This window comes from Manduca sexta, chromosome 21, assembly GCF_014839805.1.
Source record: "Manduca sexta isolate Smith_Timp_Sample1 chromosome 21, JHU_Msex_v1.0, whole genome shotgun sequence".
In the NCBI taxonomy this organism is placed as follows: Eukaryota; Metazoa; Arthropoda; class Insecta; order Lepidoptera; family Sphingidae; genus Manduca; species Manduca sexta.
The window spans coordinates 12,223,014-12,245,299 of record NC_051135.1 but is presented as its reverse complement, the minus strand read 5'-3'; the positions used below and the strand labels follow the sequence as shown (position 1 = coordinate 12,245,299).

The following is a 22,286-nucleotide window of genomic DNA, read 5'->3' as shown; positions in this document are numbered from 1 at the left end:
TGTAACGTCTGTCTCTGTAAAAATGATGCAATGACCTCGTGTTATATTTTACACCAAACTACCGTGTCCGAAACACGACGAAAGTCATATTATAACGTTTCAAATGTTTTAAAAACAAAGTTGCAGCATGCCTGACACATGTGTCAAACATCGAAACTTTATAATAAGCAATATACATAGAAAATATGATATAAAGAAAAGAAGTGTGAATAAAATATAAAAAAAATAAGGAAACATAATCTTTACTTACAATGAGAGTCTCCAAAGTAACATGTTCTTACCCCCTAAATTAGATGCTTCACACCAAAAAGTTATATCGTATTAAAATGGAGTATTTAATTTACTTTATTTACATACTTCCTTTATATCCCTGGAGCAGCAGTGTTATCAGAGTACCCAATTTTCGCCATGCGTGTTCCGTGATCCCTCCCATGATAGACAGATAATATATTATATAGATAAATATATTATTGGGCGAATTAAAATAACAAAATGAATTTATAATATCTTTTAATTTTCAAAGTTTTCCTTTTAAATGTAACAATTAAATTCCTACTAGAAACGAGAAAATTTAATAGAAACAGCAAGTCAAGAGATTACGGTTTTGAAACATAAATATATATATATTAGCTCTTTATTTAAAAGTAAAGTAATAAAATATTTATACAATTTTGACATTATATAATAATATATATAATGTCAAAATTGTATAAATCTTTTATTACTTTACTTTTAAATAATAAAAGATTTATACAATTTTGACATTGCGTTAATTAAATTTCATACTCGTCTTTACTTCTGCTAACATTGTGCCAAAAATCGTTAATGTAAATAAAAAATATTAAGGATGAGAACCCCTTTAGAATGAATGGTGGGGGAAAGGAGAGGAAATGTGCGCGAGCCGTTATAGAACTACCCACTTTCAAAAGTCCCTCGTTCAACCTTATAAACTATATGCGTATGTCCGATATAATGAAGAAAAGTATTGATGAACTCTTATTGTATATGAAACGATTTCTTCACGCAACTATATCTTTCAAAATGACCTTCTTATTTCCGTAATCAATAATTTGGCTGAGATAAACGCATTCTCAAACTGATTTAAAGCAAATTAAATTGGTGAAATAATAAAACAAACAGAAGTGTCTACACAGCACAAACCCATGGGGTCTTTTTTTAGAGGTGTCTCCACAGCCTACATCAGGGGAAGTCACACTCCAATCTATGTTCTCAATGGTAATAAAATGAGTACTATCTACAATAGCTGTTTAATACAATAACTGTCAAATAAATTTTATTGAAAATCCGTGAAACAGGTCCTAAGTACATCTAATAACATCTAGTAAGTTTGATGACTTAATAAAAGTAGCAGGAGGTCGCTGGATGCAGGGCGCTTCCAAAAGGTCGATCTGTAAATCTTTGGAAGAGGCCCATGTTTAGCAGTGGACATCCTGCGGCTGATGATGATGATGGTGAAGTTCGTAGGGTCAAAAATTGAAAGTTTTATTTCTGCACGATAAAAATTTCAGGATGTCGCTCTAAAAACGGTTTGAGCCAGTCCCTGCCCGCAAGGCCAATATTTTTGTTAAAATTGTGTTTCAAATTGTATTCCTCGCAAAATATGAATGCTTCTCTACATATCATTTTAGTTGTTAATTTCAATCTCTTGTTTTTGTCCCTTAGCCTGTTCAAGAGTTGCTTTTCTTGCTCCCTGTTCAAAGTTGGATACCTTCCAGTTCTTTTTACGGTGCTGCCTGATAGTAAATGGTCTCGCAATGTTGTCCTTGGTATATTGTAGAATTCTGCTGCAGCATATTGAGACATTTTGCCTTCTGTTATAGCCTCCATGGCTGCACGTAGATTTTCTTCAGACCACATGGCCCGCTTTGAAGGTAATTTAGTTGAATCAGAGAGTAAAACGGTAGAAATGGGTTGTCCTCGGAATAATTGATTTCTGTAGTTGCACATAACGTTTGCGTCTGAAAAAATATAAAAAAAATATATACAATTATTACATGTCCATATATTTTTTCTATACAACCTTTACTAAAAATAAACTAAAGGCATAAAAGCCCACTAAAAAGTAGGTTAAAATGATATCGAAATTAATAATCATATGTCAAGTAAGAAATCAATTTATTTTATCAATATATTTAGCGTAATAGGGTACTTAAAAATGCCATAAAAGTTATTAACTTTTACAAAAATTTGCAGAATATTCTTTAAAACACGTTTATTCTGACTCTTTTTCAAAAATAATACGGCCAGTTTCTTCATTGTCCATAATAGTCAAAATAATGTTACAAGCTAAAAGATTCATAAAAACATTTTTGGGTGACGCTTTGCCTAAATAACGATGTTTGTATGGAACTCTTAGCTTTTACTTGAGATATTAGAGTGAAGAAACATATTCGCGATCATGTAACCAATGGTCACTGTTTCACTATACTACTCATGTAGAAATTGGCTGTTAACAATATTTTTCCCTCTCTTTGGGATAGTGGTTAGGTAAATGCTATTGTTTTGCGTTTGAAATTTCAGGATGTCGCTTTAAGAACATCCTCAGCCAGTCTATGCCCGCAAGGCCAGTTTTTAAATTAAAATTGTGTTTCAATTTCCATTCCTGGCACATAATAAATGCTTCTCTCCGTATGATTTTATTTGTCAATTTCTGAGTTTTGCTTTTGTCTATTAACCTGCCCACGAGATGTTCCTCCTGCTCTGTATTCATAACTGGATAGCGTCCAGTTCTTTTAACTGTTTTCCCTGATACTAAATGGTCCCACAACGTTGATCTCGGAATATTGTAAAGTTCCGCTGCAGCGTAATGTGTCATATGGCCTTCTTGCACTGCTTTCATGGCTGCACGCAAACTTTCTTCAGACCACATAGCTCGCTTTGTAGGCACTTTAAATGGATCTGAAAGGAAAACACTAGATAAAGTTTGAGTTTAGAGTAAACCCTCCTGTGTATGGACTGTGTTTAACACCGAAATAATCGATAGACTGATCCCATGCTAATTTATTTAATCCCTTCATGACATTTGACTGTATCATTAGTTACGGACCGTTTATTTGAAATGTCTGTATGACAAGATGTCACTGTGTCCTTAGATGTTAATACAAAAATAATATATTTACAGAAAATATGTTAATATTCGTATTAAAAACTTGCAAATCATGATATGGAAAAATATGAAGTATTTTAGATTGATGTTTTTCTATTTCGCGGTAGATTGAGTAACCATCAAAAACCGCAAAATTTTTGTGTAACAATCTTCCCAATGTTCGCTCTATATAATCTTAAAACTTTTTGATCTTTGAACTTTTTGAGAATACTAACTTGCTGTTAGTAATGCTGAGTACCCCAGTAATACATATTTTCGCTAATATTGAATATTATGCAGGCACTGTTGTTGTGCCGTTTGAAAGATATTGTGGTCAGTATAATTAGTAGGAATTTTTGAATTAACATCTTATGTCTTAGGATTACGAGCGCTTTTAATTTCGGCTGGTTTGCTACAGTTAAGATGTAATCGGTTCGCCTACACGCGCGCAGTTAGTTCGTTTTGTAATTTTGTATGAAATAACAGAAAATCAAGCTAGAGAATACAAAGTATACAATGCCTACCAAAATGATGTAAAAAAATATTTATATCGAAATAAATAAAAATAAACAAATTATTTTACGTATTTTATTAGCATACAAATGTAATATGATGTTTTTAAAACCGTGAATTTTTCAATAACTTATGTTTACAAAAATCATCAGAATATGGAAACTTGATTAGTTTGTCAATGAGAATAAGATGCATAAATTAACAAATATCTTTAAGATGACGATTGAAGATACAAGTTATTTTTCGGTAGATATTTCAGGGTGCCGCTTTAAGAACTTCTGCAACCAATTTTTTCCCGCAAGCCCAACTTCCTTATTAAATTTGTGTTTCAATTTGTATTCCTCACAGAACAAAAACGCTTCTCTCCGTATTAACTTAGGTGTCAATTTTGATCTTACGTTCTTTAACCTGTTTATGAGATGGCTCTCTTGCTCAGCATCCATAGTTCGTTGACGCCCTAAATTTTTTACAGTGACACCTGTTTGCAAATGATGTCGTAGAGTTCTTCTTGGTATATTGTGACGTTCTGCTGCCGCGCGTTGTGACATCTTACCTTCCATTACCGCCTCCATAGCCGCACGCAGACTTGCTTCTGACCAGCGGCCCCGCCTCTGAGGCATTTCAACTGAATCAGTAGATAAATCGTCACTAGAAAACGATCGAACTCGAAGCGTTGGCTTCCTGCGGTTGGACCTAATGTATATTACTGAAAATTAAAAAAAATAGTTTTATATCAATTCAGACACTTATGTCGATAAAACAGATATTAAAAATTAGATTCAAATATTAAATAAATATTTAATTATAAATATTGCGTCGCTCAGAAATGCCGCGGGGCGAACCACTTTTTGTCGGTTTTAGAATTGCGCCCTAGGGGGCAGCAGCGACATGCGTGTGCGCGCTTGAGGCGGTAGTTGATGCGGATCGCTTACGGTGCGCAGAAGCCGCAATTTAGTTGAAAATTCATAACTTAATACTCGCGCAGCAAATGCTCGTTTTGCTGCTTAACTTGCTTAATCCGAAATAATTAATATAATAATGACTAAGACAAGACTACCAAGGCCTACATAACAATTAATATAAATGTAAAAAAGGAGTGCTTTAAAAATAAAAATCGCCTTAAATAATTTATTTTATTTACACTCTTCAATGCATTATCTCTATAAAAATTTAAAACCTAGGTATTAAATTTATTTAGGTTTGCAAAATCAGCCGAAAAAGAACATAATATTTTATTTTTAAGTCAAGTTTTTTATTTAAAATAAATTAACACAACAGTGTTATGCAATTTATTGTGTTAATGGATTTTGAGTATTATTTCAATGAAGACAATGTCTAAATAGTTTGACAGTAAAAAAAATATCTGCGCTCCTCCTTATATATGCGCCGGTCTTAATACTGAAAATATAATTAAATACACAATACCTTGACCCGAAAAAAGTGAAAGGCCATAAGGCTCCTATAACAAATGAAGGTAAAAATCATATAAAATCATATAAATAAAAAAATAATTTTGTTTATTCACTCACATACATATGTCGTTAGATTAATAATTATTAATTCAAAAAAACCAAAATAGTTTCAATTTGATTTGTGTAAATTAATTTTAGAAATGAATTAAAGAGGACAGATAGTTTAACAGTTAGCATTTTATTTTTTTGATACTAATATCTCAGGATGCCGTTTTAAGAATTTCTTCAACCAGTTTACACCCGCAAGCCCAGAAATTTCTCCGTATAATTGTGGGTGTCAATTTCGATTTCTTATTTAGTCTATTAACGAAATCATTTTCTTGTTCCATATTCAAAACTGGAGTGCGTCCTATATGTTTTTTAACGCTGCCTGTCCGCAAATAGCGCTGTAAAGTTCTTATTGGAACATTGTGAAGTTCAGCTGCAGCGGCATGGGTCATTTGGTCTTCTTTGACTGCTGCTATAGCTGCTTGCATGCTCTCCTCACTCCACTTACCCCGCTTTGATAACTTTTCTACGGAATCTTTATATAAAATACTCGAACGAGGCCGTAAATATAGCATTGGTTCCTGGTATTCGGTGTTAACTGATACAACTGAAAATAAACATATTATGTGAAAGTGTCCTTAAAGTTACTTTACAGCAGTGAGGAAGAGTGAAGTTTTCTGAAAGGTAGCCTGACACAACATGTACTAATATGCACTGACTGACTCGGTGGCGTAGTTGTAATTGTACCTGGTACTAGTCGTCTACTGCGCTGAGGTCCTGAGTTCAAATTCCGGGTCAGGCCTAAATAACTGTGATTGGGTTTTTCCATCTTAAAAACATTATTTAGTTACAGCTCGGGGTCAGGAAGGTGGCGGTGTGATACCCCCGTGCCTCGGAAATCACATAAAGCCTTTGGTCCTGCGCCTGATCCCTCTCCGGTCATGTCGAATTGCCGACCCACCGAACTATGAGAGTGAAGGAACAGAGAGTGCATCTGTATATTGCGCACACACTTGTGCACTATAATATCTCCTGCGTACCTCGCTGATCTCCGTAGAGATTGGCCGCCGTGGCTGAAAATTCGGAGGATTCATTCAATATGCATAAATGCGATCTGCAAATCATTCTAATGATAAATAGATTTTACATAAATTACGAAAGGGAAGCCAGCAGGATTCGGGTTACAGGGACTTTTCGCCACCGCTTTATAGTATTTTAACCCGAAACAAAATGGGAAGCAAATAAGGTTATTAAATCAAAAATGTAATCATAGACAGTGATCTCTGTCTCAAAACCGAGGTGACGCGACAGCTAGCTGATGCATTTCGTACGGTGAGGGTATATACGGAAGCATAAACTACCCTTCTCTCATTCCTTTTTTGTACTGGTTTCGGCTTGGTTGTTTATGGGCAGACATCTTTTAACTCTTGGCACGTGTTCCAGTTTATGCATAGATAAGGGTTCTTTTTCTCCGGTACTTTCAGTTGCACTACAAAACGTGACGGATGTATAAGCGATTATATAAGACAATGGTTACAGTGTGGCTACCCAAAAAATAAGTTTACTTATAAGAAATAAAATATATTTATCATCATCCTCAGCCCGTTGCAGTCTACTGTTGGACATAAGCCTCTCCCAAGATACGCCTCAGAGCCCGTTCTGCTGTTTTATACATCCAGGCCTTCTTGTAAATGTCGTGTTGTCATTTGGCCAGACGGCGTCCCACGCCACGCATGCCAAGACACGGTCTCCAATTCAGAACATGCTTACTCCAGCGGTTAAAATAAAATATATTATCGTGTATATTTTTTATTACCTATAAATCATACATAGTAACTTAACACAAATAGATTGTCTTACGTATACTTATGAGCTAGTTTTCCATGAGACGAACGTATTGGAAATATTCATGCTTATTTATACTAAATAATGACAAGCAATCCACCCTCTTGTTGGAAAGCTCGACGACCGCCCTTAAACAGTATTATTACCACTAAATGGAAATGCACTATGGTCAATACACTAAGACTTAATTAGGTCTCAAGTATCTAACTTATACTAGTAACATTGTCTTTAAAACCGGAATAATACGATTCTTAAGTCTAGCTATTCTAAAACATCCTCTTTATAATTAAAAAACAATGAAATACTTATCCATGTTTTTCATCCGAAAAATATGTTTTCAATATAATTATTATCATTTACTATAATTCTATTATTAAAACTACAACTTTTTTCGATCATTTAAAATACGAAAACAAAAAAAACGCTCCTTAAGGCGATACCTCAAGGTCCATTTACATACATTTTGTTTCGGCTTTAATCTGGGTAACTAAACAAGTATTGGCAAGTAAAGAATTTAAATTCACGTCTAGTTAGTGATTAGTTCTCGCAGTTGAAAAAAATAATTAATAATCATGGATATTTCGGCCTTTAAAATTTAATATGACGAAATTTTAAAGGCAGAAATATCCATGATTATTAATTATTTTTACATTTTTCTTCAACTGCGAGAACTAATCACTAACTAGACGTGAATTTAAATTCTTTACTTGCCAATACTTGTTTAGTTACCCAGATTAAAGCCGAAACAAAATGTATGAAAATGGACCTTGAGGTATCGCCTTAAGTTTATTTATAGTAGATATATCAAAGGATTAAAAATATAAGTAAAAAAATAAGTATTGTCATTTAGAAGAATATTCTATTGTTTTATTTTCTAAAAGTCCTTATTATTACAAATTATAATGAGCTGTACGCTTGATACAAAGCACACGCGTGTCCGTCAGGTTGGCCCGGCCCCTGCTTTTCTGATTTTATCATTAAATGGAGCTGTATACGCATACAACTCCATTACGCAATTTGCAGAATTATTTCGTAGCAACACACAGTCGCTATATTTGGCAGTGGTCGTGATTTGGAAGGGCTTCCTCGGAAAATGTCCCACTGTCCTGGCAAGTACTTTATATATGCGTATATAACCGGTACATTAAGAATGAATGCGGTATGCGTTTCTAAAAAGCAATAAATTCTATTAATATGTAAACCAAGAGCTAGAGGGGCCAGCCTGATATACACCTTAACGTCCAATACCTTTGCCTTGATGCTTGGCGGGTCAAAATATATTGGTCCCGGTGACCTTCAACTTAACATTTCTATTTTCAGCAGTACTTAGTGGTTGTGGTCATTGTTCAACCTGACGATTTGACCATCAATAGTATGCACCCTGGCGCGGCAGTTCTTCGCGCTGTGCGCCGAGCACACCCATATGGTCTTGCATCCTGTCTTCCTTTGGGTGCAAAATTTGTACCCGCCAACCGACAGTAACTGAGTGCCGCGCGACGACTGCACGTAGGTTACTGAAACAGCAATTGTTTGTGAGTATGATAGTAGTGGTTTCTGGGATAACTTAATCAATAATATTATGAGGTAATAGATTTTTCTTAAATAAATTACAGGGCGGACATAGTACATGCACCTTATGGTAAGTGGGTCTAGTCTCAATTGACGAGAAGTAATTATCGCCAGTCGAAACAATTATGCCGGCATAGTTCAAACTGGAGATAGAGTGACTGTAAAACGCCACTCCAGTGAGGCACTATGACGGATTTTGAACCTTATGTACGGTGGTCGCTATGCGAGTGGATAAAAATACTCTTAGTCGGAAAAATGTATCCGCCCGAATATCGAACATAAATCGTACTGATTTTTACCAAATTATAAAACCTCTTTAGAAGTAATGAAAGCGTATACGGGTTATAAAACTACTTTATTTACAAATAGGAAATGTTTCTAAACAAAATGCGAATACACTTTGACGAAGTTGAATTAAACGCAAATTTAATTATTTAAATACTGGAGTAACTTACAAATACTTATAGAATAATACTTATAGTTAGGAACTACATTGATGTTTTATTTGGAACGTTTCCTTTTTAGGTATACGGTAGAAACTGGTTATAAAGACTCCGGTTATAAAGATGCATCGGTTATAACGACTATCAGATGTAGCGACCAGATTGGATGATCCTTTCGATGTCGTTATAACCGGTTGTGACTGTAAATGTTAATACATTGCAGATTTTATACAAAATTTTATTCCAAAACAATGAAAACACATTACTATCCAAATATCTACTGATTTTAGCGATAGCTACCAAACAATTAATTTATTTTTTAATATTTTTATTTTACAATGCTAAATGACTCTCATCATGTCAAACACTCCTTTCGGCAGTATTAAGATTTTAAAATTTCACGTAAGTCAAAATTAAACAGAGTTATAGACATATAAATTGATTGAAATTAAACTAATTTTCGGATTCTATCGCGGTGCTGGTATTTTTATTTTCTCCCGACGTTTCGAAGACTTTGCAGCCTTCATGGTCACGGGGGGGACTGAGGTGTTGTTCATCCGTAAAGTCAAAGTTACAATATCTACCTACATTTTACAATTATACAACTTTTTAAATTTTTAAAATTTTAGCTTTTGGTGGTCCGATCTACGCAGAATGAGCTCACAGTGTCTTGAAGTCTGGCAGCCGGTCTTTTGGGTTCCGATTTAATTAAATGTAGAACTGGATCCCAGGCTTGTGCAAGCTTCCAACCATCTTCCCTATTGAAATTAGGATGTTTTTTAATTTCAATAGCCTCGCGAATCATCCTAGGCAGGAATCGGTGTTCTTTGGCGAGGATTTGTGGCTTGTCTAGTCGCAGATAATGATTGGCGCCTCCCTCAGAGTGTTCAGCGACTGCAGACTTCGTCGATATTCGATATTCGTCGTATAGCTGACGTGAAACACCGACGCTCGACGAAGTCTGCAGTCGCTGAACACTCTGAGGGAGGCGCCAATCATTATCTGCGACTAGACAAGCCACAAATCCTCGCCAAAGAACACCGATTCGGATCCAGTTCTACATTTAATTAAATCGGAACCCAAAAGACCGGCTGCCAGACTTCAAGACACTGTGAGCTCATTCTGCGTAGATCGGACCACCAACAGCTAAAATTTTAAAAAAATTTAAAAAGTTGTATAATTGTAAAATGTAGGTAGATATTGTAACTTTGACTTTACGGATGAACAACACCTCAGTCCCCCCCGTGACCATGAAGGCTGCAAAGTCTTCGAAACGTCGGGAGAAAATAAAAATACCAGCACCGCGATAGAATCCGAAAATTAGTTTAATTTCAATGTCTAACATTCGCGTAAACATAAGAAATCATTATATAAATTGATTTTACACATTAACATTTTATTTTGAACTGATTTTTCAATCGTCAGAGAAGGTATCCATGAAAAACACACACTATTTATCCCCGATAGGGTATGTGCACCCTATTTCCGCCGTTTGTAAGTCCCATGATGCGATAGGAGGCAAGGCTATCGCCACATTGGACACAAATTACATACCCCGGGCCGACCTTAAAAGGAAAAACTTCATTTTTCTGCCAGACCCGGGGTCCGAACCAGAGACCTCAGCATTGTAGTCCTACCGTAATATAACTACCCACCGAGACAGTCAATAAAAAAATCCTAATATTATAAACTGTCCCACTGCTGGGCACGGCGCTCTAATACAGTAACGATTTAGGCTTTAAAAATCAATGAATGTAAACACCAAAAGATTATCTAGTTTTATTAAGCTGTAGTTTTATTGGTGTTTAGTTTATCTGACGACTGAACAGCACTAAATAATACATAAAGGTTGACATTTATTCTAAAATACATGACACATAATATGCTATGTTATACAGGCGAAGGTTATATGATATGCTATATAAGCGGCGATAGCCTAGTTGGTTGTGGAACGTACTGTCGAGACGAATGTCCGCAGGTTCAAATCCCAAAAGGCACACACCTCTGATTTTTCTAAAAATTATGTGTGTATTCCTTGTGAATTATCGTTTGCTTTAACGGTGAAGGGAAACATCGTGAGGAAACCTGCATATCTGAGAAGTTCTCTATAGGAATTTCGAGGGCGCGTGAAGTCTACCAATTCGCACTAGGCCAGCGTGGTGGACTAAGGCCTAATCCCTCTCAGTAGCAGAGGAGGCCCGTGCCCAACAGTGAGACAGTATATAATACAGGGCTAATTTTATTTTTATTATTATTTATACAGGCGAAGGGTGATTATGTTTGTTATTCAGCCTAACAATAACATGTTCGATAGTTTGAGCCCTCGCACGACATCCTCTTCCGGTATGCGTGGAGCATTGCCACGCGACCATGGACCCTACGACCCTGTGCACGCAGAAGTTAAATCCAGCCACACTTAACAACGTTGTCCCACGTACTGACTTCAAATATTTTACTGAAAGAAAGATAGAATATTAATTTTGTATCAAATAGTCAATGTTCAATTAAAGCGACTATTTAAATGTGATTTTATTTCGATTGGTGTGAACGTAGCATTAGTCTCGTTTACTTATAAAGTGCAGTCTTCTCTAAACCTCTAAGCCGACCAAATACTAAAGTCGCACTCTAAGCTATGCTCCCAAACAAATCGTAATAAAATGTATACTATCTATATAAGTTGTTTAATACGATAACTCTTAAATTTATTCACAACTCATGTAACAGATCCAAAATGATTCTGGGAGCATAGTAAAGTATTCAGGACATAAAATCAAGCCTCAAACTAAGCTGCATAAAGCGCAATGTGGAACTCCTTTTTTTTTGAGATCTGTCTTGCTTATCACCGGGGGTACCCTACGAACGGTGTACAAGTGATCCCCCGGCTTAGCAACCACGGCAGTCTCTATGAGGAGTTGGTAGGCCCTACCGTTATCACCGAAGGTGCCAGCGGACGGTACGCTACCCGGCTATCCGGTCTCAGGGCCTGGGAGGAAGAAAGGAGGGGATAGGGTTAAGGAAGAGAAGAGAAAGGAGAAGGAGCCATCTCAGGACAGTTGGAAGGGAGAGGGAGGGGAAATGTTCGCGAACCCTTATAGGCCTCAATGTGTATTTAGCAACCATGAGGTATACACACTGAGCTGTGTGCCTAGGGTCGCGGCAAATGCGTGCATTTGGTGTGGAGATGTGGGACTCATTAGACATCCTTTATCAATCGTCATTATTTAGAACTTTAAATTGAAATAAATGACAATTGATTATAACTTTTATTATATACTTCATTACAACTATATAAAATATAGATACAATAACCGGCAAACTTAAGCACAATGGCGCGTGGTGGAGGATTTTTTGTATGGGGCCGTTCAAGTATTACGTAACGCAATTTTATAAGAGTTTAAACCCCCACGTAACGCGCCGTAACATTTTCCTGTATGCCACCGCCCCTCCTCCAAAAGTTACGTAACTCTAAAGTATCATTTTATTCTAATATTCACAATTATATCACGCAAGGTACTGGGAAGTCGCTAGAATACCTTTATTGTTTTAAAATAAAAAAAACAATGTTACATAACGCGTTGTACGAGCCCCCCTCCCGCCCCTGTAACGTGTTACGAGACACCCCTCCCCCCCAAATTACGTTACGTAATACTTGAACGGCTCCTATGATACTGTAGCTCCAAAACCCCACCACGCTTCAAAGAACATCACTCCAATTGGCGACGGCTTGGTATTCGCAAGGGATGGTTATGGTCATTATTCAACTTGACGATATCATTGTCTATTGTATGCGCTCTGGCCCGACAACCCTTCTTGCGATGGGTGGAGCAGTGCCAGGATATTTTATCACCACATTTCCTGTGGACACTGAACCTGTAACCATGGATGCAGAGCACCTTCGTACCGCGAACTGATTCATCGTAGATTGCTACAATAAGAATAGCGATCATTATAATTGGCCTAAGAATATTATAAATCTCAAAGCCTGTATAGTTTATACAAATCTTACTCTATTACCAGACACATATAGATGGTTTTCAGCTGACATTTTTGTTTATTGTATGTTCGATTATATATCGGTTATAGTAAAGTATACTCAAAATGTTTGTATACTTTGAAATACTCTTCAAAACGCATAAATTAGGATAAGGAACCGCCTGTAGCCTTGAAAAAGTAGACAAAGCAGTAAAGAACAATTAGGCATTAAAATATACAAAAATCGAGAAATAATTGTGAGTAACATTTAATACTTATCTTTACTATTATATAAAGCTGAAGAGTTTGTTTGTTTGTTTGTTTGAACGCGCTAATCTCAAGAACCACCGGTCCAAACTGAAAAATTCTTTTTGCGTTGGATAGCCCTTTGTTCGTGGAGTGCTATAGGCTATATATCATCACGCTATACCCAATAGGAGCGGAGCAGTAATGTCTTATCTCAGGAACTACCGGTTCGAACTGAAAAATTCTTTTTGTGTTGGATAGCCCTTTGTTCGTGGAGTGCCATAGGCTATATATCATCACGCTATACCCAATAGGAGCGGAGCAGTATTGTCTTATCTCAGGAACTACCGGTTCGAACTGAAAAATTCTTTTTGTGTTGGATAGCCCTTTGTTTTTGGAGTGCTATAGGCTATATATCATCACGCTATACCCAATAGGAGCGGAGCAGTAATGGCTAAACTCAGGAACTACCGGTCCCAACAGAAAAAATATTTTTGCGTTGGATAGCCTTTTGTTCGTGGAGTGCTATAGGCTATATATCATCACGCTATACCCAATAGGAGCGGAGCAGTAATGGCTAATCTCAGAAACTACCGATTCAAACTGAAAAAATATTTTTGTGTTGAATAGTCCTTTGTTTGTGGAGTGCTCAAAGTTATATATCATCACGCTATGACCAATAGGAGCGGAGCAGTAATGGCTGATCTCAGGAACTACCGGTTTTAACTGAAAAATTCGTTTTGTGTTGGATAGCCCTTTATTTGTGGAGCGCTATAGGCTATATATCATCACGCTATGACCAATAGGAGCGAAGCAGTAATGGCTAATCTCAGGAACTACCGGTTTGAACTGAAAGAATCGTTTTGTGTTGGATAGCCCTTTGTTCCTGGAGTGCTATAGGCTATATATCATCACGCTATGACCAATAGGAGCGGAACAGTAATGAAACATGTTGCAAATCGAGGAAAAATTATTAGTTTTGAGAGCTTCCGTTGCGTGCGCTGCGTAAACGGTTAAAGTTATGCAACAATGATGTATGACGGGATTGTTCCTCTTAAAAAGTTCTAAAAAATATATTATAAAACCAAAGTTCCCCGCTGCATCTGTCTGCCTGAACGTGTTAAACTCAAAAACTACCCAACGTATTAAGATGAAATTTGGTATGGAGACAGTTTGAGACCTTGGGAAGAACATAGGCTCCCGGGAAACTACTACTTTTATAACGGAAAACTTTAGCCTGAAAAACTTTATAACGCGGGCGGAGCCGCGGGCAAAAGCTAGTTAGAAATAAAACATTGACCCAGAGGTCCATTAATACATATTTCGAAATTATCACATATTAGAGCTGGAAAATATACCTCATGTAAAAATTTATTTAGAGCTGCAAAATCTATTTATTTATTTATATTTATGGCTATCTTTTCACTTAGATAAAAGTTATTCACAGATAAAATCCATCTCTTTGTTGTCACATTGAAACACAAACGTTAATAGCTTAACTTATATCCACCCGGATACCGACCACCGTACACAAGGTGTTAAAACCCGCCACAGTGGTCCACATAAGCGTGTCGCTTTCCGGCATCAGCCTGTGTAATTCCGGTCCCAACAGGCCGACATAATTGCGTCGATTGTCGCCGGGTAATCATCTCTCGTCAGTCAATATTCTATTGGATTCCACTCCACTTACCATAAGGTCACTTTGTCGATCCCGTAAAAAATCTTATCCATTCAGACATCTTATATATTCAGTTGATTACTAATATCTTATAAATGAGAAAGCCTTTTTACATATTGCCTGGTCGTTTGTCTTAAATATTATTCTATCATTAATAATTGCACATCGAACTATGACTTCGTTCACTATGCTCAAGTAATACTGATAACACTAAAATTTTACAACTACAAGTATTTTTTATAATTAATATGGACCACAATGCCAGACTTATTAAGGACCGTTAAGTATTATGTAACACAATTTTCGAAGATTTTTGACCTTCCGCCTCCTCATGTAACGCATCGTAACATTTTACAGGACCCCCTCCCAAATTGCGTTACGTAATACTTGAACGGCTCCTTATGACAACATTTATATTGGTGATGGATGATTATGCGTATTATTCAGTCTGATAATTTGATTCTCGACAGTCTGCGCTCTGGCACGACATCCTCTCGCGTTGTGGGTGGAACAGTGCCACGAGACTTTGAGTCCGGTAGTCCGATGTACGCAGAAAGTAAACCCGCCCACTTCTAACAAAGTTGTTCCTCGCGAAGACTGTACGTAATGTGCTAAAATTTCACCAAAAATATCATTAAAGGTAAACACATTTATAACTTTAAAACTTCTTTGTACTTTTGTTACTTACCCTTTATTTTCACTGAAAGAAGCTATAAAGGAAACAGACACACTGAAGTCTTTTATTTCCAAAGGGGAAGGCGCAGACGCAATTGGTGCTCTCAATTTCCGCTGCATGTATTCCGTTATAAACTGTTAATAAACTGTTAGGGACTATAGGTACTATCGCTATGTAGGTCAGAATTTTTTTTTTTTTTTTTTGCTGATATTGGGCAAATAACCTATCATCACCTTTTATGGATGGCAAACGGAATGTTAAATCAGACTTAACGTGTACAGGTGATTTAAAATTTCTATTAGTTCAGCTATTTCTGTAACGTTTGGTATTGTTTTTGAATTAAAACAAAAGCGACTACTCGAAAATTTTATTTTAATTTATAGCATATCAGAACGATCTGAATGACAGGCTGTCATTATAAACTAAATACTGATCTGATATAATGCAGTAAACCAATCTAGGGGTGAAGGTTTAAATCAGCAATGGAACAGGCCTGACGGACTTCATACTATAGAAGACATTTAGGATATATTCATTTGGAATTCTTATAATTATAATCAATCACTATACTACACTATTTTATTACACTAATTTAATTATTCGGAACTCGAAAGCTACTAGTTAAAAATATATTATGCTAAATATAAAATATAGGCTATAAAAATGCATTACATGGAATAATCATGGTAGGGCCACGGCAAAATCAAATGTCATTAATTGTCGCAATATTTGAGTACAAACGTAGTCGATGCCAATATCCATCATAATAAGTTGAGAATGGTGTTTATTTGATATTTTAACATTGATTAAAGTGTGATTTTTCATTTAGCTAACAATTATCCGTCATGTAAAATACAACATAAACAAATTAAAATTGACAGTTTTATATTCACTCGGATTAGGATTTATTTGACGGGTAACTTTGTTTTGACGATTGAAAAATCAGCCGTTAACGCTATATTCACTTTAATCCGACAAAGGCTGTTGACATTAATCTTGTCGTAGTACGAACTAATTATATTCTACTTGAATTAATATTATTATATAATTGATAACACACAGTTTAGACCTACTCTAGAAATTTGAAAATTACACATCATGTAAATGAGCACTGAAAAGGATTTATAAAAAAATTCCTCTAAGGCGCTGATTAAACGCTATCGAATATTTACACGCATTACTATGATACTATAATTTGAATAATAAAAAATGCTTATACGATGCTCTATCCGGCAAACAGCTATCTGTCCATTGCAGTAAACGATCCCAAAAGATTTTTAGATCACAAAAATGAACCAATCAGGGGCCTTATTCTCTATTCCGCACGTTATTTTAACAGTGCGTAACAAGCGCGTAACACAACGCATCATGTTTAGGACTATAGAAATTTGTCTTACAGAATACCATTCCACGCACATTTCTCGAAGATAACATGACACGGCCGCGTTACGCGTTTACACTATCATACACAATATGGGCCGTGAAGTCTTTTTTGACATGCTTTAAAATGACATATTTTTTACATCCGGACTTTGATATACAGACACAGCAAATTGATCTCACTGCACCAGTCGAGTGGGCTCCAATAGAATATCGCCTGACGAGACATGATTACCCCTCGACAGTCGATACAATTATGCCGGTCTGTTGGAACCGGATAGGCACATATACATATATATTGATTAGTTCATTCCCGGGAATCGATTAAGAATGGGATCATTTAAAATCAACCGTATCGTAAAGACGAATTACAATGTCGGTGGATGGTTATGCTCGTTATTCAATCTGAGAATTTCGTCGTCAACAGACAATGCTCTTGCTCGGCAGCCTTTCGGGTTGTGGGTTGAGCAGAACCAATAAACTTTGGGCCCTGCCTTTCTCTTCACGCAGAACTTGTAGCCGTCGACACACAGCAACTTTGTTCCACGGGTGGACATCAGGTATCTTACTAAAACAGAAAATATTGGTGTGAGAACAAGGTAACGGATACAGCCTTCATTTAGACTATTAATATCCTATTTATCGATAACATGCAAAATCTCATAATAATGTGGCCGAATTGAATCAACGACCCTAATCTAATTGACTCAATTCCAAGAACAAACCGATCGTAATAATATATCTATAAGCAAATTTGATTCTGGTTTATTTTCGAAATCGGTGCGAAGGTAAGATTTAGATCAATTCATTTCTTCAGACACTTTTAAAGTGTATAATATATTTTCGCGTTCCTTGTGTGTTGCATTAGTTCTACTGTAAGTTCCTGTGTTTAATACGTCCGCAAGTTCAAAAGAGCTGTGTATGTACAAAAATCAAAAATACATCTGTTTTATCTTCTTACTAATTAAGAAAATATTCCAATTAAAAACAATGGAAGTAAATGAAATATCATTTCAGTCATAATTATATTTATAATGACTACAATATTGCTTTCTTGATGGATGATTATGTTCGTTATGTAATCTAACACATTAGTCATCGACAGTTTGGGCTCTGGCACGACATTATTTCGTATTGTGAGTGGAACAGAACCAAGATACTTTGGGCCCAGATTTCCTCTTAATGTAGAATGTATAACCTTTTTGACATAGCAGTGTTTTACCGCGCCAAGATGGCACGAATGTTACTAAAATTACAAAAAAGTTCCTATATTTTCGCAGTTAAATAAATAGTTTTATTGCCTTGAAATACTGATATAACACATTCGTTAATAGTAGTTTTATATTTAACAAACTATAATATAAAAATGTCCAAATTATATTCCTTACTCTCCACAATACTTGTAGAAGTGGATTAAAGGATTTACATAACGAACAAACAAAAAAATCTTTAACTATATTTCTTTTACAGTTAAACGGCGACAGCCTAGTTGGGTATGAAACGGACTGCTAAGACCAATGTCCGCAGGTTCAAATCCCAAGGGCACGCACCTCTGACTTTTCTAAAAAATCATGTGTGTATTCTTTGTGAATTTATCGTTCGCTTTAACGGTGAAGGAAAAACATCGTGAGGAAACCTGCACATCTGAGAAGTTCTCTATAGGAATTTCGAAGGTGTGTGAAGTCTACCAATCCGCACTAGGCCAGCGTGGTGGACTAAGACCTAATCCCTCTCAGTAGTAGAGGAGGCCTGTGCCTGAGCACAGCAGTGTGTAAATATATATACAGGGCTGATATTATTATTTATTATTTAATTGTTATCTATAACATTGTTCGTGGATGGCTGTGATCATTATTTATTTTTACAATTACATTTTCCACGGTGTGCGCTCTGGCTCGGCATCCTTTATTATTATGTGTAGAGCAGCTCCACGAGACCTTAAGTCCATGGGTTCGATGCATGCAGAAGGTAAATCCGTCCACGCATAGTAATTTGGTGCCGCGCAACGACTTCAAATATTTCACTAAAACAATACAATTTTGAATATATACGGGGCAAAATTAATATCACAGTATGAATTGGTTAACAGGTTGTTAAAAAAAATGAAAGTTTATTTAAACGTGTAATTTTTAGTGTAGTCAAAAAGTATCCGTTAAACCAATGATGTTTTACAACCAGACGCGTCATAGCCTAACAACATTGCACATAAAAACAGCGCAGTATTTACTATAGTCACAGCCCTAGCAGCTCGCATTGATACGGCCCGAGTGAGCCCGAATGGGACCGAGCGTCGACCGCCCCGTCGCCATGACAGTCGAATAAAATGCATTTATTAGTTAAAAAAATAGTTAAATAGTGTAAACTTATTACTAACGTATGAAATGATACGTTTTTTTCATTCATAGTTAAAGTATACTTTGTACATCTTCTAAAAACACAGGAAGGCTTTTTTTTATAACAATACAAAAAGTTAGTAAACTGGCTAGCTGCGACAGTGGTTGGAGGTTGACTACATGAATGTCGGGCAATTACCTTGCTTTCGTCTTGCTAATATTGAGCTCGGACAACGTATCTATGTAATAAAAACATCTTAGCGTTAAACGACTTCCTCCCGCGTTTGATGCTTCGTATTATGCACTAAGAATTATTGCTTGTAAATCTTAAAGTAACAATGAATAAATACAGTAATAAATAATTTATTTATATTTACAATTATTAAATTAGAGATCTAATATACAACCATAACACTTATCTAAACAGTTCGGCGTATTTTAATTGCTAATTAACTTCTCACATATGAGAGACCAGTAAAGTTTACCTGATTACCGGCATCCAAAGTCACATCTTTAAGTATAGAAGGTAACAAGGTAAGGGTTGTGGATATCAATGTTGGTGTTGATTATTCAGTTTCACTACCACATCGTCATAAGTATGGACGTTGGCACGACATCCTTTGCGGTTATGAGTGGAGCAGAGCCACCTTATCCTGGATCCTGACACCATCTGACAGTAGAAAGTGAATCCACCCACCCGGAGCATCTTGTTGCCTCGTCTGGACAGAACATATTCCACTGAAATCAGAAACATATCAGTTTTGTTGACGTGTTTGCATTGCATATGGCAATTAAGCAAGTGGGTCAACTAGAGTTATGATTTATACTAAACTTTTCTCTGATGGTTTTAAATAGAAAGAATAGGGTTTACGGATAGAAGAGGTGTTTGGACAATCGGAAGTGTCACTCACCATAATTCGAAACGTAACAGCTGGTATATTATACTTATATTTTACAAAGCATAATTTTTTTGCATAGGTTTTTGAATAGCGATAGCCTTGCACAAGAGAAATGAACTGTTGAGAGGCAGGTCTCAGTTTCGATGACACGTTCAGGATGCTTGTTTCCGGTTTAAAAATTATGGTACATAGATATTTCACATGTAAGAGAAATTCTAAAAGGGACATTCTATTCATGAATTCTCCAGAGGTATTTAAAGGTAATTTAAATCTAGCTACTTGAATAAGACCAGTTTCATTATTCAGTCTCTGGATAGTAGGACAGTATATAATTCTTCTATTCCAGTCGATAAACTTTATTAACTCAAAAGCAGTCTAATTACATTAATGGTTATGTTCATTTTTCAGTTTTACGATTTCGTCCCCGATAGTATGCGCACTCGCACGGCAACCTCTTCCATTGTGGGTGGAGCATAACCAGGATACTTTGGCTCCTGATATCCTGTGGACGCAGAAGGTGAATCCATCAACGCTGAGCAATGTCTTCCCACGAGTAGATAGCACATACTTCACTGGAAGAAATAATGTTCAATAATTGTACATATCACCAAGGAGTAGGCAGAGACGATGGATTGTCATTTTGATTCTCGCTTCTTTGCGTTTTTTAACTTTCATCAATGCCCTCATTAATTTCTTATGTTTTATACTGATATTAATTATAACTTTAATATTATGTATTGTTAGGAACAATTTAATAATGTTTACGGTTTGAATCAATTAAGTATAGCTTTTTTTATTTTTGCTAATGTTATTCAATGACGGCATGAAGATACTTTTGGAAAAATGGAAATGATAAGTTTCTATCTGATTTATTGAGCTGAAGGCTTTACTTTTTCAAAAAATAATATTCGTATATAACGTAGTACAATGCAAATACAGTTATGACGCGATAGAAAAATTAAGTATTTTAGGGAAAATTTTTTTAAAACAAAAGCATATTTATTTAATTTATACATTATATATCGAAAATAGATGCAAAAAAGGTAAATACGATATAAAAACAGGTTCTGTTCTAAAAACAGGTTCATTAAAAAATTAACTTTAATCAAATAAACATACAGACGTATAACCAACGCATAAACACAAAGTAAAAAGGTATAAAAAAAAACGACCGAGAAGTACAATTATTTTAAAAATAAACAAACAACGAATTAAGGGAAACGAACTTATATAATAATGACATTGCGTATATTTTTAAACTGTCGCAAACAGTCAATTAATTAAGAACTGGAAAATGAAAGGTGGGAATGTTACCAACAAAAAAAACATAAATGAAACCTTATTTTATACGGTTTAGCTTATGTTTTTCCACGTCACAGCTGACACACACTATATTAATGTGTATGATTATTCTTAGTACTAATGACTTCATCATCGAAGGTATATGCAACGGCCTTGCATCTTTTTGAGTCGTGTTTTGTACACACCCATCTAACTTTCAGGCCAGTTGAGCTCTTTGAGCAGAATGTGTATCCATCGATGCATAGCACTGTGTTTCCGCGCCGTGACTTCATATATGTTACTGTAATGAAATAAAAATAAATAAGTAGGTCTTTCATATGCGAAGGTCTCTAGCAGTACTGTCTGTTTATGTCATTAAGCATTAGAGTGTTTTATGTTTTATGGATTGAACACACACGAACGTACATAAAAAGTGACCCCAGAAATTGTTCAAACATTTTGAATGAAATTTTGGACACATAGATTATGTAGTATATTATATCAGTTCTGTATTATATACTGTTCCACTGATAAGCACGGCTCTCCTTTACTACTGAGAGAGAGTAGAAATTTGTTCACCACCCTGTATTATTGGGTTGGCAGACTTCACAAACCCTCAAAAACTTTATAGAGAACTTCTCAGCTCTGCAGATGTCCTCACGATATTTTCCTTCACCATTAAAGCAAGATATTTAACAAAGAATACATTACACTAGAGCGTAATTAATGTTTATGCTACTCTTGTCCAATAAATAAAGGCATTGGGACTTTTTTGCATAAAGAATGGCGTAGGAGGAGCCAAAACATTAACTCTACCTTAGCATTTCCTGATCGGTTGTTGATTACCTATTTAACAACCTAGCAGGAAGTTCTTAGTACCGACTA

General features: G+C 35.9%; 1 protein-coding gene and 1 long non-coding RNA gene across 2 annotated transcripts; both read right to left on the bottom strand.

Moving 5' to 3' along the window:
- Positions 1–2,218: 2,218 nt before the first annotated feature.
- Positions 2,219–4,379, bottom strand: LOC119190041. The gene is made up of 2 exons (XM_037441062.1): positions 4,173–4,379; positions 2,219–2,919 (listed from the first exon to the last, which is right to left on the bottom strand). The coding sequence occupies exons 1-2, from the start codon at positions 4,237–4,239 to the stop codon at positions 2,516–2,518; spliced, it is 471 nt and encodes a 156-aa protein (XP_037296959.1). The 5' UTR covers positions 4,240–4,379; the 3' UTR covers positions 2,219–2,515.
- Positions 4,380–15,861: 11,482 nt separating this feature from the next.
- Positions 15,862–19,346, bottom strand: LOC119190066. The gene is made up of 2 exons (XR_005112758.1): positions 18,760–19,346; positions 15,862–17,456 (listed from the first exon to the last, which is right to left on the bottom strand). It is a non-coding gene; the product is annotated as an uncharacterized LOC119190066 (long non-coding RNA).
- Between the last annotated feature and the right edge of the window lie 2,940 nt (positions 19,347–22,286).

Coding starts and splice junctions, on each gene's coding strand:
- LOC119190041 (XM_037441062.1), bottom strand. CDS start 4,239: ATGCCTCAGAGGCGGGGCCGCTGGTCAGAAGCAAGTCTGCGTGCGGCT. Junction 2,920..4,172: donor TATGGAGGCGGTAATGGAAG/GTAAGATGTCAC, acceptor TTTTCCTTTCAG/ATCCATTTAAAGTGCCTACA.